Below are 14,836 nucleotides of genomic sequence, written 5' to 3'. Positions count from 1 at the left end.
CCAGCTGAGCAACCAGGGAAGCCCTGCATGTGTACATATATATATTTATAAGTATTTATAAATATGCAGTTTATTTCTTTTTCTGAATCATTTGAGAGTAAATTGGAAACATTGTGCTCCCTTACCACAGAATATTTACATGTAATTTACTAAGAACACAGGCAGTCTCTTATTTAACCACAGCACATTTATCAAAATTAGGAAAATTAACATCGATACCTGATGCAATACTATCATCTAGTCCAGAGTTCATATTCAAATTGTTCATTGTCCCTAGAATATACAGAAGTGGTTTTAGAATCACTAAGCTATACCACTGTGAAAGGCAGTCCTTTATAACTAGAGTTCAATATTTGCTTATAGTTTTTTTCTTCTTTTTTTAATTTTTATTGTTTATTGTTTATCTTTTTTTTTGGTTTTATTTCTCTCTTTGTTTTTTTTTTATTTTGAGGTAAAATTTGCATGTAGTGAAAAGTGTAAGTGCTGTGTCTGTAATTCAGTGAATTTTGTGAAATACATTTACTACTGTAACCCATACTCCTGTCAAGATCTAGTTTTATCACTCCAGAAAATTCTCTCAGTGCCCCTTCTCAGATTCCATCCCACCTTCTTACAGCCAGCCTCTTTTCTGATTTTTTCAGGTTAGTTTTGCCTCTTCTGAAACTTCATGTAAATAATATAATATGTGCATTTTTGTGTTTGACTTTTTTTGGTCAACATATTATATGTGAGATTCATCCATATTTTTGTATGTATCAATGCTTTGTTTTTTTTTATTGTTGACTAGTATCCTGTTGCATACTACAATTGGTTTATCCATTATCCTGTTGATAGACGTTTGAATTGTTTCTTGTTTGGTGCTATTTATGAATACAGCTATTTTGAACATTCTTATGCAAGTGTTTTGTAGATATATATTTTTTATCTTAGGTAAACTAAGAAATTGCCAACTCTTTTGGTAAATTTTGAAATCAGTATTGTTTTGGTCATTTTATATTTTTTGCATTTACGTATCAGTTTTTAAAATCAGCGTATTAGTTTCTTCAACATAAGCCTGCTAAGAATTTTGATAGGGATTTTGTTGAACCCTTTGCTGGCTTTTTGCCATTTCTTAATATATCCTTGCTCTAGGGATTATAATACACATCTTTAATTAAAATTTACTCAAAGTTAATATTTTATTGCTTCATGTGAAATATAAGAAACATTGGAATTGTTTAGTTCCACTTATTCCTCCATCATTTGTGTTATTATTGTCATATATATTATATTTACATACATTATAAACCTCACAATTTACAGTAGTATAATTTTTCCCTTAAGGCTTCATATATCTTTGAAAGAAGTCAAGAGAAGAAGAGAAAAATTAAGTTGTTTCCATAGCTAGAAGTAAAATTCCAGGTTTTTAAATTCTTATTTAGAACCTCTATCTGTGATAGACTGTTGATTGTTAGTTTTGTAGCCCTTCAGGTTGTTCAGGTCTTAGGTTTTGATTATATGTTCTTTGGTTTTTCTTTTTTATTAAGTCCTTGAGGTGGTTTTTGGTATCTTGAAGGCTTTTAGTTGGGTTTAGCAACAACTTTATTACAGTTTAGCAACTTCAGGAAAGGAGGGACTTCCCTTTGCTTGCCTAATATTTGGCCTTTAGATATCTATGAACATAGGACAGTCTAATTCTTTAGAATATTGAGGTAATAGCCAGTAGGAATGTCTTGTATTTTGTGCTTTGATGGGAAATTCTTAAGTAAGTTTTGTCTTTATGAAGCACTTGATGTCAGTGATGTTAATGGATATAAAGGATGAATTACCTTGAAAGCACTCAAATAACACAGAGATTTATCAGTGTTTTTAAATTCCAAACAATGAAAATATAACTGTAAAGCAGTGGCCTTGTCTATTGTCTTGTCAGAGTCAGGATTAGGTTTTATTAGGTTTACTTGGGCATCTGCACAGTCTTCCAGAACATCAGGACAACCTATAGTTTTTTGGTAGGTTTCTCTGATCTTTATGTTAAACATTCGGGTGGTCTCATATATGACACTTCCATAGGTAATACCATATTTAGTGGTGAAAAGCTGAAAGCCTTTCCTCTAAAACAAAGATGCTCACTTTAGCCACTTCTGTTTAACATTGTATTGAAAGTCTGAGCCACAGCAGTCAGACACAAAAAAGAAATAAAAGGTATCCAAATTGGAAAGAAGAAGTAAAACTTAATCACTGTTTGCAGATACTATACATATCTCAAGTTGACTCTTTTGAACTTTTTTCTTTGTTTCTTCTTTCCTACCAGGAGCTCAAACTTGAAACCTCTTGACACCAATGTTTTTAAGTTATTATCTCCTAGTGTCATTTATATTTGTCCTGCCTTTCCATTCTTTTTATTACCATCCTAATGGGGCTTCCCTGGTGGCTCAGACGGTAAAGCATCTGCCTACAATGCAGGAGACCCGGGTTCAGTCCCTGGGTGGGAAGATCCCTTGGAGAAGGAAATGGCAACCCACTCCAGTATTCTTGCCTGGAAAATCCCATGGACCAAGGAAACTGGTGGGCTACAGTCCATGGGGTCGCAAAGAGTCGGACACGACTGAGCGACTTCACTTCATACATGCCTGCTGCTACTGCTAAGTTGCTTCAGTCGTGTCCGACTCTGTGCGACCCCATAGATGGCAGCCCACCAGGCTCCCCCGTCCCTGGGATTCTCCAGGCAAGAACACTGGAGTGGGTTACCATTTCCTTCTCCAATGCACGAAAGTGAAAAGTGAAAGTGAAGTCGCTCAGTCGTGTCCGACTCTTAGCGACCCCATGGACTGCAGCCTACCAGGCTCCTCTGCCCATGGGATTTTCCAAGCAAGAGTACTGGAGTGGGGTGCTACTGCCTTCTCCAACTTCATACATAGAAAATTCTAAAATCTCTTCCAAAAAATTATTAGAACTAACAGTGAATTTAGTAAAGTTGTAGGATATATGATTAATATTCAGAAATCTGTTGATTTTCTGTGTACTAATATATGACTATCAGAGAAAGCAAGGAAGTAATCTATTTTGAATTACATCAAAAAGACTAAAATAATGTTAATAAATGTAATCAACAAAATACTCTGAAGACTTTTAAGTTATTGAGGAAGGAAATTAAAGATGATATAAAGGGGATGATATCTCATGTTCTTGGTTTAGAAGAATTAGTATTGTTAAAAAGTCCACACTACTCAAAGCAATCTATGGATGTAATGTAATTCCTTTTAAAATATCTGTGACACTTCACAGAACTAGAACAAATAATCCTAAAATTCATATGGAATCATGAAAGACCCTGTATTGCCAAAGCAGTATTAAGAAAAAAGAACAGAGCTAAAGATGTCACACTCCTTGACTTCAGAGTGTACTACAAAGCTACTGTAATCAAACAGCATGGTATTGGCACACACACACACACAAAAACAGACACTTAGATCAATGAAACAGTAGAGAGCCCAGAAATAAACCTGTATACTTACGGTTCATTAATCTATGACAAAGGAGGCAAGAATATACAATGGAGAAAAGACAGTCTCTTCAGTAAATGGTGCTGAGAAAACTAGACAGCTACATACATCCTTGTGGAATGTATGAAAAAGAATGTATAAAAGAACGAAATTAGAATGTTTTCTCACTCTATGTATAAAAATAAACCCAAAATGGATTAAAGACCTGAAAGCAAGACCTGAACCAAGCAGAGCACTCTTTAACAGATGGTGTGATCAGTCACCTAGAGCCAGACATCCTGGAATGTGAAGTCAAGTGGGCCTTAGAAAGCATCACTACGAACAAAGCTAGTGGAGGGGATGGAATTCCAGTTGAGCTATTTCAAATCCTAAAAGATGACGCTGTGAAAGTGCTGCACTCAATATGCCAGCAAATTTGGAAAACTCATTAGTGGCCACAGGACTGGAAAAGGTCCGTTTTCATTCTAATCCCAAAGAAAGGCAATGCCAAAGAATGCTCAAACTACCGCACAATTGCACTCATCTTACACGCTAGTAAAGTAATGCTCAAAATTCTCCAAGCCAGGCTTCAGCAATATGTGAACCGTGAACTTCCTGGTGTTCAAGCTGGATTTAGAAAAGGCAGAGGAACCAGAGATCAAATTGCCAACATCCGCTGGATCATGGAAAAAGCAAGAGAGTTCCAGAAAAACATCTATTTCTGCTTTATTGACTACTCCAAAGCCTTTGACTGTGTGGATCACAACAAACTGGAAAATTCTGAAAGAGATAGGAATACCAGACCACCTGACCTGCCTCTTGAGAAACCTATATGCAGGTCAGGAAGCAACAGTTAGAACTGGACATGGAACAACAGACTGGTTCCAAATAGGAAAAGGAGTACGTCAAGGCTGTATATTGTCACCCTGCTTATTTAACCTATATGCAGAGTATATCATGAGAAATGCTGGACTGGAAGAAGCACAAGCTGGAATCAAGATTGCTGGGAGAAATATCAATAACCTCAGATATGCAGATGATACCACCTTTATGGCAGAAAGTGAAGAGGAACTCAAAAGCCTCTTGATGAAAGTGAAAGAGGAGAGTGAAAAAGTTGGCTTAAAGTTCAACATTCAGAAAACTAAGATCATGGCCTGTGGTCCCATCACTTCATGGGAAATAGATGAGGAAACAGTGGAAACACTGTCAGACTTTATTTTTTGGGGCTCCAAAATTACTGCAGATGGTGATTGCAGCCATAAAATTAAAAGACGCTTACTCCTGGGAAGGAAATTTATGACCAACCTAGATAGCATATTCAAAAGCAGAGACGTTACTTTGCCAACAAAGGTCCGTCTAGTCAAGGCTATGGTTGTTCCTGTGGTCATGTATGGATGTGAGAGTTGGACTGTGAAGAGAGCTGAGCGCCGAAGAATTGATGCTTTTGAACTGTGGTGTTGGAGAAGACTCTTGAGAGTTCCTTGGACTGCAAGGAGATCCAACCAGTCCATTCTAAAGGAGATCAGTCCTGGGTGTTCTTTGGAAGGACTGATGCTGAAGCTGAAACCCCAGTACTTTGGCCACCTCATGCAAAGAGTTGACTCATTGGAAAAGACCCTGATGCTGGGAGGGATTGGGGGCAGGAGGAGAAGGGGACGACAGAGGATGAGATGTCTGGATGGCATCACCAACTCGATGGACATGAATTTGGTCGAACTCCGGGAGTTGGTGATGGACAGAGAGTCCTGGCCTGCTGCAATTCATGGGGTCTCAAAGAGTCGGACACGACTGAGCGACTGAACTGAACTGAACTGTAGCAATATTTTTTTGGATCTGTCTCCTACAGCAAAGAAAATATATATATTGTATATGTATATATATATGTGTGTGTGTGTGTGTATATATATATATACACACACAGACACACCCCCATACAATAGAATATATTTATCTTGGGCATAAAAAAGAATGAAATTCTGCCATTTGCAACAAATGGATCAAGTCAGACAGAGAAAGACAGATGCTCTGTTATCATTTATATGTGGAACCTAAAAAAAGAAAATAGTGTGTTATTTGCTCAGTTGTGTCCTACTCTTTGTGACCCTGTAGCCTGCCAGGCTCCTATGTCCATGGGATTCTCCAGGCAAGAAACCTGGAGTGGGTTGCCATTGCCTTCTCCTGGGGGTCTTCATGACTCAGGGAGTGAACACAGGTCTCCTGAATTGTAGGCAGATTCTTTACCATCTGAGTTACCACATATACATTTATGTAAATAACAGAAACAGACTTACAGATATAGAGAAAGAAATTATGATTACCAGTGAGGAGAGGGAAGCAGGGACAGGTAAATTTGGGGTATAGGATTAAGAGATACAGACTGCTATGTCTAAAATAAATAAGCAACAAAGATATATTTTATTGCACAGGGAAATATGGCCATTATTTTGTAATAGCTTTAAATGAAGTATTTGTTGTTCAGTTACTCAGTCATGTCCGACTCTGCAACCCCACGGACTGTAGCACACCAGGCTTCCCTGTCCTTCACCATCTCCTGGAGCTGTTACTCAAACTCATGTCCATCGAGTCAGTGATGCCATCCAACCATCTCATCCTCTGTCGTCCCCTTCTCCTCCTGCCTTCTATCTTTATCAGCGTCAGGGTCTTTTCCAGTGAGCCAGCTCTTTGCATCAGGTGGCCACACTATTGGAGCTTCAGCTTCAGCATCAGTCCTTCCAATGAATATTCAGGATTGATTTCCTTGAGGATTGACTGGTTTGATCTCCTTGCGGTCCAAGGGACTCTCAATAGTCTTCTTCAACATTATATTATTAATATAAAGTATAGTAGTAGGATTATACTTAAATGAAGTATACTCTGTAAAAATATTGAATCACTATGTTATTGTTCATCCAAAACTGATATAATATTGTACATCAACTATACTTCAATAAAAGCAATTTTTAAAATCTGGCTGCTCTGTTTCAATTTTTGCTGGCCTGCCTCTATTGGTATTACACCAAGCTGTTAGTCTCCCCGGATTGCTAGGTGATTGATCTCTTGTTTTTAACAGTGCCCTAGAGCACAAATTGCTACATAGTCTGATCTAAATAAAGTTAGACACCTTGGTAGAGGCATTCCTTGGCATCATCCAAATCTAATTGCTTGAGGCAACAATTGCTATCAGTTTCTTATTCATACTTGGAGAGACACTCTTCTTATATGTACATATGTGATTTAGGGTTAATTTTTAAACTTAGATCATCCAGAAGTTCAGCTGCTACAAAATGCAGCTTCAGTTTTTGAGCATGTGACTTGCTGAGATCTTGTTACATCCCCAAATATGTGTTTGTTGTTCAGCTGCTATATAGTCTTTATAGGTTAAGCAATTCTTTCTTGGATCTTAGTCTTTGTAGATCACCTAATTTAGTTTATTACATCTGCTCTGCTTAGACGCTCAGTTGTGTCCAACTCCTTGCGACCCCATGGATTGTAGCCCACCAGGCTCCTTTGTCCATGGGATTCTTCTGGCAAGAATACTGGAGTAGGGTACCCTTTCCTCCTGACCCAGGGATCAAACCCATGTCTCTTCTGTCTCCTGCATTGGCAGGTGGATTCTTTACCACTGGTATCACCTGGGAAGCTCTATCATTGAATAAAGATTTTTAAACATCAAAATGATGATGCCGTCAACATTTTTAATAATCTCTCTCTTGCTGTGGTAAGCTGTGTACACAGTGTCTGCTAGTATAGATATTGCTTTAGAAGTCAAACAATGGAGTGAGGGCTCTTAAGTGTTTTTAAGATGGTAAAGAGCGTTGCCTTAAAATGGACCAAATTTAAAATAACATTGTGTTGGTTTTAAATTTTTAAAAAATATTTAAACTGTGATATATTTAGAGATAAGTGGTAGTTTATTACAGCCTTACTCCCCTGCTTCTGCTCTGAGGATTGTTGTTATTGAAACTCTTTCTATGTAATAGTTTTGTTTTCTGGTTGATTGTATATAGAAAAGTATTGAATTATCTTCCCAAGGAAAGAAGTTAAGCTGATACAGTCTACAGTCTTGTTTTGCTGCTTCAGTTCCCTGTTTATGGTTTTTGCCTCAGAGCATTATTTGTCTGAGGTAAAACTGATAATAGAATTTCATCTGGGAAAAGATAAAAAATTTAAGAAAATGACAAGTCCACTGGGAAAGTAATTAAAGATAGATAGTCAAACTATTGTTCAGTCAGAGGATAAACTTGCTGAGATTGTTAGAACTGTGTGTGATAATGGTTTTTTTACTTTTCTACATTTCCTGAATTTACTTTGGGACTTCTGTCAGTTTTAATTTTAATTAATTAGGTTATTTCTGAGGGAAGAGTTAAGGAAAAGAAAAAAATATTCTCTATATTTTCTCTTGGCTTTGAGAATAACGGGGGGGAGAGACAGAGAGAAGGTAATAGCTGTGTGGGAAGGACAGCCAGAAAATCAGTGGGCTCTGTACATGTTTTAAAGTCTGAGCAGGCAGCCACCATGAACAACAGAGATCCAACACTGACCACGCGAGTTAATCATCACAAAATATAAACTGAATTTCGAATTGTAATCACTCAAGTTTATTGTCCAACTCTTTTTTGACCCCAAGGACTGTAACCCCCTCTGTCCATGGGATTCTCCAGGCAAGAATACTAGAGTGGGTAGCCATGCCCTTCTCCAGGGGATCTTCCTGACCCGGGGATCAAACTGGGGTCTACTGCATTACAGGCAGAATCCTTATCATCTGACCCATTAGGGAAGCCCTTACTGTAGTTACTCTGACGTTTTAATAAGAAAGGGTAAGCGTTTGTGTGAATAGTCATGGTAGATGTTGCAGCCAAACTGAATGTTTCTAGGGTCAGGTGCAGGGAAGGGAAGAATTGAACCATAAAGAGGCTTCTCTGAGGCTTCATAGCCCAAAAGTCCGAGGCAGCAGGGACTCTGAGTTTATATCCATTCAAGGATGTTGGAGCCCCTGGTTGATAGGTAAGCTTGTCTCTTAGTGCTGGAAGCCAACACATGGTTAATGCTTTATTTTAGTGCATTTTGTCTTTTGGCATAGTACCTTTAGATACTATTAGATAAAATAGATACTATTAGATAATTAGACAAAATTAGATATTTCAGCTTAAAAAATCAATACTCATGACTGATTCAAGACATGAGCGTTGTATCTTTACCTTGACAGAACCAGTTGTGTGGTCTGTGATAAATCATATTTGCTCCCCTTTTGTCTCTAGCTACCTCCTTCGGTTGTTACCCAGGTCACTTAGGTGGAAACTACTTAAAACCTGGGATGGAAGACTTTATATCTTAGTGAGTGTTTTGTTTAATCAGATTGCATTCTTCCTAATACCAGGAACTGATGCTTTGCAGATTCACATTGGAGTCTGTGTAAGTGCTGCTCCCTGCAATTAGGCAATGTGGGGCCTCTGCTCAATCTAGCTGTGATGGGTATAATAGGAGCTGTGGCTTGACGTTGCGCAATGAAGGAAGAAGCCCTAGAAAATTTTGAGGAAAAAAAAAATGTGGCCGGGGACTCCAAAAGAGTCCCTGGGTAAAGTGCTGTGTGGGGAACTTGGGCAAGAAACCAGATGCATAAAGTACATTTATATAAAGTTTAAAAACAAATAAAGCCCTTTCATTGGGTTAAAAGTCGGAATGTGGTTATCCTTGTGGAGGGGGCTGAGTAGTTATTGAAAGGAGAGTGAAGAAGGGGCTCTGGGATGCTGGTAATATTCTGCTTGTTGATCTGGCTGTAGAGTACATTGGTATGTTGGATTTGTGAATATTCACTGAGCAGTACGCTTAGAACCTGTGTAGTTTTCTGTATGCATGATATTCTTCAGTATAAAATTAAAAGAGAAAAGTTTGTAGTATTTCGGTTTTACATATGTGATGGTCCTAATTGTCGGTAATTAGGAATTGGATAAATAGAGGCGGGTTAAATTGTGTTATATCCTTATACCCTTGAGAAATACAATGTAGGTATGTTTGAGAATGAATGGTTCTATCCATACTTAGTTTTAAACTGTTATTAAATAAATAAAAGAAGTATCAGAAGAAACTTATGAAGAAAATAAACCATCATACACAATGCTTGTGTGTATATATATATAGAAAATATCTTAAAGGACACATACTAAACAGTTAACAGTGGTTAGCCCTGAGGATTGACTTGTGGATAATGTGACAAAGTGGGGAACACTGAACTTTTACTTTTTTTTTAATGTGAACATGGGTTACTCTTATGGTAAAAACAAATAGTAAATTCCAGATACTCTTTTAAAGGTAAATCGATTAAGAGAAGTAATGTTGCTATTCTAGCAAAAATCTCCAAAGTATGATTAAAGAGGAAAAGGAGTTGTGGGAGTAGTTAGAGGTCCACACTCCCCCACCAAAGAGTTAATGTCATTCTCCTTTATTCCACCTCAGAGGGTGAGGCAGATTTCATTATGCTTGAAGAAACAAAGTAAAGAAAGAGGCTTGATGTAAAGTGGAACTAAACTGCCTTTCCAACTGTCGTTTTAGTTGATCCAGAGTACCAGAAGGAAGCAGAGCAGAGACACCGAGAGTTGGCAGCTAAAGCTGGAGGATTTAATGACTTTGCAACTTTAGCCGTCATCTTTGAACAGTGCAAATCAAGGTCTGTGAGATAGTTCTTTGAACTGGAGAGCCTTAGTTTGAAATATAGCTTCAGTAAGAATATGACTTCAGACAGTAAGTTTCAGTGGGGATTATACTGACCTCAATGTATTTTTGTGAACATTAGTGAGATTTCTCTGTGAGATGACTGTGACCGTCATTTATTGTGTAATATTAACTCTTGTCTGTCTTCTCTCCTTAACCTTTCTTGAAAACTGACCTCATAGAATTTTGATTCTGTATAACTAGTTTAGATGAGAAAATGATTGGATATTTGTTAAAGCATATATATATATAAAGAAATCTATTTACAAGTTATTTTAATTCACTTAGAGGTGTATTAATTTGTTTTTTCATATTCCTTAAAGTGCTTTCTTATTAATTGTTCAGGTCTCATAAAAGAGCTGACAGTTGCTTATCTGTTTCTAGTTGTGTAATAGAAATGAGAGTGTTAGACATTCACTTATGAAAGATACTTTTGAGACACCAGTGTGTTTGTGTTGCAGTGGAGCTCCAGCTTCATGGTGCCAGAAACATTGGATTCATTGGAGGTGCTTATTTTCTGCATTTCGTGTTGAAGCTCAACTTAGAGAACTGATCAGGAAGCTTAAACAGGTGATTGCTGTGACTTTTTTTCCCCTTGAGTGGCGTTTTGGCAAGACCTTCTGAGTTCTGTCCCCAAAACCGTGTGTATTATAAGGTGTTGAAGAATGACTTGTAGGAACAAACGCCGTTCCTGACCCTGTGCCCACAGCTCTGTTGTCCCTTATCCTTTTGGGAGGCTCTTTTCCTGTCCTTGGGTAATTTCCTCACAGTCATGTGCTTATCAGTTCTCAGTTGAACTCTTGAAGCCCTCCTGTAGATCTCTGAGGTCCTCTGCAGATTGCTTCTTTCCTGAACTTTGGCTGGGGATTCTAGCCATCTTGGTTTCTCTGGATTCTCAGCTCTGTCTCTTTAACTCAGGGAGTTCTCTAGGTTTCACTCGGGTTTTTCCTTTCCTGTACCTTGGTCCAGAATCTCTCTCAAGGTTGACTGTAAGCTGAAACAGTTGTTGGAGTTAATTCATTTTTTTCCCTTCATTTATTTCTCAGACTCATTGTCCTTCATATAGTGCTTTGGAAATCATTATTTCATATGTTTTGTCCATTTTTTTGGTTGTTTCAAGCAGAAGGGTAAATCTGGTCCCTCATATTCCATATCGGCCAGAAACAGAAGTCTTTAGAAATTTGGAGTTTTCAAACCAAAAGATTGTTTCAAGTTGTTCTGTGAGACTTACCACTATACATGTATTCTGTCTATAGCAAAGTGATTTCCCAAGAGAGACCTTTGAAGGCCCTAAACATGAAGTCCTGCGAAGATGTCTTTGTGCCGGTTATTTCAAAAATGTAGCTCGAAGGTAAGCACTAAGAGCTTCAGAGACGGATAGAGAAATAGAACTGTATTTGATGACCATATTGAACTATTTAATATTAAAGGCAATTTGATTTAAGCTCTGTGTTTATGATGACATCAATTACAGAGAAGCTTCTTACAATTGTCACTCGTGCCGGGGGAACTGCAGTGGCTGAGAGTGGGATATTGAAACTCATGTGGGGAGGAGGGGGGTCTGTAGGACAGCTGTCCAGCATGGGGGGTTAGTGCCCAAGCTGAGGGACAGTGGTTTTCTTGCAGAGGAGTGGCTCTTTGTGGAGCGTGAAAGCCAAATAGGTTGAGGATGGCATCCCTGATGAAGGATGGTTTGGTGTGGACTGTCAGGGCTTGAGCAGGATTGGGGAAGGTACTCACATGGGAATTGTTTGGTTGTTTGAATGTCAGAGTCTGAGTGGAGGGAGGGCATCTTTGTGGGGAAAGGGGTAAGAGTGGTGGTGATGGGAGATTTGTTATATACAGAGGAGTCGATCACATAATTGAAGACATTAACGTAAATGATGAAGGGAGTTAAAAATACTAAAAGAAAACAGGAATGAGCCCTGTGGTATTGATTGAAATTTCAGATATTACAGTTTTTATTTTTTATTAAGTGGATAGATACGATAATAAAAAATAGGTGTTACTCTGTGTGTGTGTATGATATGTATTTGTATGTCTGTAAATATTTATGTAACCTAACTATGAGATGGGCTAGGAGCAATAACTAATAGCAATGAATACACTTTGCACCCAGATCTTTTTTTTTTTTAATTTTTGACTGTGTCAGGTCTTGGTTTCGCCACTGCGGTCTTGGTTGGATCACGCAGGACCTTCCGTTGTGGCACATGGGCAGACTCTAGTTGTACATTCGGTCTCAGTAACTGCAGCGCGCGTGCTTAGTTACTCCACAGGAATATGTGTAAAGTCTTATAGTAAATCAGTTGTGACAATTAAGTTAAGGTTTTACTCTGAAAAGTTTTTTGAATAACCTTTATGTAGGGAAGTACGGAAGAGGATAAGAATTTCACATTAACAGAAATTAGAAAAATTATAGATGAACTGTTCTAATTATATTTTAGAATAGTGAAAATTATTTATACCTTTGAAAAGAGATGTAGTATAATAAATGTAAAGAATGCTGTATTTAAGTCCAAAGACCTATGTTTGGGACTTGCTTTCACCATGTATTAGCTCTTTGATCTTGAGAAATGTGGTATCGTAGTTTCCCAGCCAGGGATCAAACCCATGTCCCCTTCATTGCAAGGCTGATTCTTAACCACTGGACCACCAGAGAAGTCCCTCTGCACAGATTTTGACTTGGAACAGCCATCTGCCATATAAAGGACCTTTGGAGAAATAAGGCTGGAAAAGTACACAATGAGCCCCAAACATCTTATTTTACCTGTAAGCAAAGTGGTCATCAGTGAAGGTGGAGGCCATGTGACCAAGTACAAAGGAGCCAGTTTGATAGGCCCAGGCTGATCGAAGATGGGATATTTTGACATTCATAATACTGATAGTAATGGATTGAATAAAATGTGAAATCCTGGGTCTATAATCATATAAATTAACGAATGAGTAAATTAAAAGTTTAATGACAAATGGAATTGTTTACAGAGTTGAGCACCTTTTCACAAAATTCTTGTTAACTACAAAGGGAAAAAGTAACTTCTTAGTGAAGAAGCCTGGCAGATGTTACCTAAATCAGACAAGCAAAGTGAACATCATCAGAAATGAAGTAAATCAAAATCTTGTTCCTCCTGATAGGATGTAATAAAAACAGAACATCTCTTCTGTGATATTCTTGCCAAAGATTTGTAACCTGAGTCTAATTGTCTTAAAACAGACAAAATCAAATTGAGGGACATACTGCAAAATAACTAGCCTGTAATCCTTAAAGGTGTCAAGATCTTGAAGGTCAAAGATAGACTGGGGGGTGTTTTCCAGAATAAAGGAGACTAAAGGACCATAAAAAGTAAAGGCAATACATGATATCTGAACTGGGTCGTTTTGCTATAAAGGATGTTATTAGGACATTTGATAAAACTTCAGTGGGTTCTGAGAATTAGGTGCTAGTAATATATCAGTGTTAATTCCCTGGTTTTGATGGTTTTACGTTGGTTATGTAGGAGAATATTCTTGATTATAGGAAATACACACTTTCCTATTTGGGGATTTGGGGATGATGAAGCATAAGATTGGTGACTAACTTTCAAATGATTCAAGTAAAAAAGATTTTTGTACTGTCCAAATATGGACTGTGTAGATATATATACAAATAATTATAATGCAGTCTGACCTGGGTTATAATAGGAATATATGTAAGGTTTTATAGGAAATCAGCTGTGTGATTTAGCTAAGGTTTTATTCTGATAAGTTTTTGGAATAACCTTTATGTAGGGAAGTAGAGAAGAGGGTAAGGATTTATAAAGTTAATAGGAATTAGAAAAATTATAGATGAACTGTTCTAATTTAGAATGGTGAAAATTATTTATACCTGTGAAAGGAGATGTAGTATAATACAATATAAAGAATACTGTATTTATGTCCAAACACCTATGTTTGGGACTTGCTTTCACCATACATTAGCTCTTTGACCTTGAGAAAGCTATTTAATTTATTTGAATCTCAGTTTTGATCTTTTAATAAAGTACCTGGCTGTAAAAACTAGTAGGTTTATTTGATGCTTCATTATGAAAGCATTTTGGAAATTCTAAAGCACAAATACAGTATTATTGTTAATATTACTACTTACCAACCGGAAAGTTTTATACTTAAGTAAAATGACTGTATAAGTTGTCTCATTAGTTTTTTGTTTTTTGGGTGCACTGCATTGCTTCAGGAATTTTAGTTCCCTGACCAGGGATCAAATGCAGGCCCTTGGCAGTGGGATCACAGTCTTTACCACTGGATCACCAGGGAATTCCCTGAATCATTGATTTTAAGATGAATTGGTAGAGAAGTTATAGTGACCGTTAAATAAATACACACCTCTCCATACAGTACTCCTTGTAGCAGGACATATAATTTTTCACTGTTAGTGCTCTACTTATTTAATTGTTTTTACTGTTCTTGTCTTTGATCCTTTGGTTTTTCGGTTCTTAGGTCTGTTGGGAGAACATTTTGCACAATGGATGGGCGTGGAAGCCCAGTTCATATTCATCCTTCCTCAGCAGTAAGTACTTGAATTTTTACTAATAGAAAGAAATTTCTTCCTTTTGTAAAGGAAGCTGTAGAAATGTCTTCCTTTTGTAAAGATGTAGGAGTAAGTAATATACAGATGTCTTCTACTTTTCTCTGAA

At 37.5% G+C, this 14,836-nt stretch overlaps 1 protein-coding gene across 2 annotated transcripts in view; it reads left to right on the top strand.

Annotated features, from left to right (window-relative positions):
* Positions 1-14,836, top strand: part of DHX40 (DEAH-box helicase 40) — a 50,682-nt gene that overhangs the window by 32,841 nt on the left and 3,005 nt on the right. For both annotated transcript variants that reach the window (XM_006065427.4, XM_006065426.4), the window contains exons 13-16: positions 10,011-10,125; positions 10,631-10,739; positions 11,426-11,520; positions 14,640-14,709. In XM_006065427.4, coding sequence (XP_006065489.1) covers positions 10,011-10,125; positions 10,631-10,739; positions 11,426-11,520; positions 14,640-14,709 — 389 coding nt within the window. The remainder of the gene's footprint in view (positions 1-10,010; positions 10,126-10,630; positions 10,740-11,425; positions 11,521-14,639; positions 14,710-14,836) is intronic.

This window comes from Bubalus bubalis, chromosome 3 (genome assembly GCF_019923935.1).
Source record: "Bubalus bubalis isolate 160015118507 breed Murrah chromosome 3, NDDB_SH_1, whole genome shotgun sequence".
Taxonomy (NCBI): Eukaryota; Metazoa; Chordata; class Mammalia; order Artiodactyla; family Bovidae; genus Bubalus; species Bubalus bubalis.
This window is presented reverse-complemented; position numbering and strand designations above follow the sequence as displayed.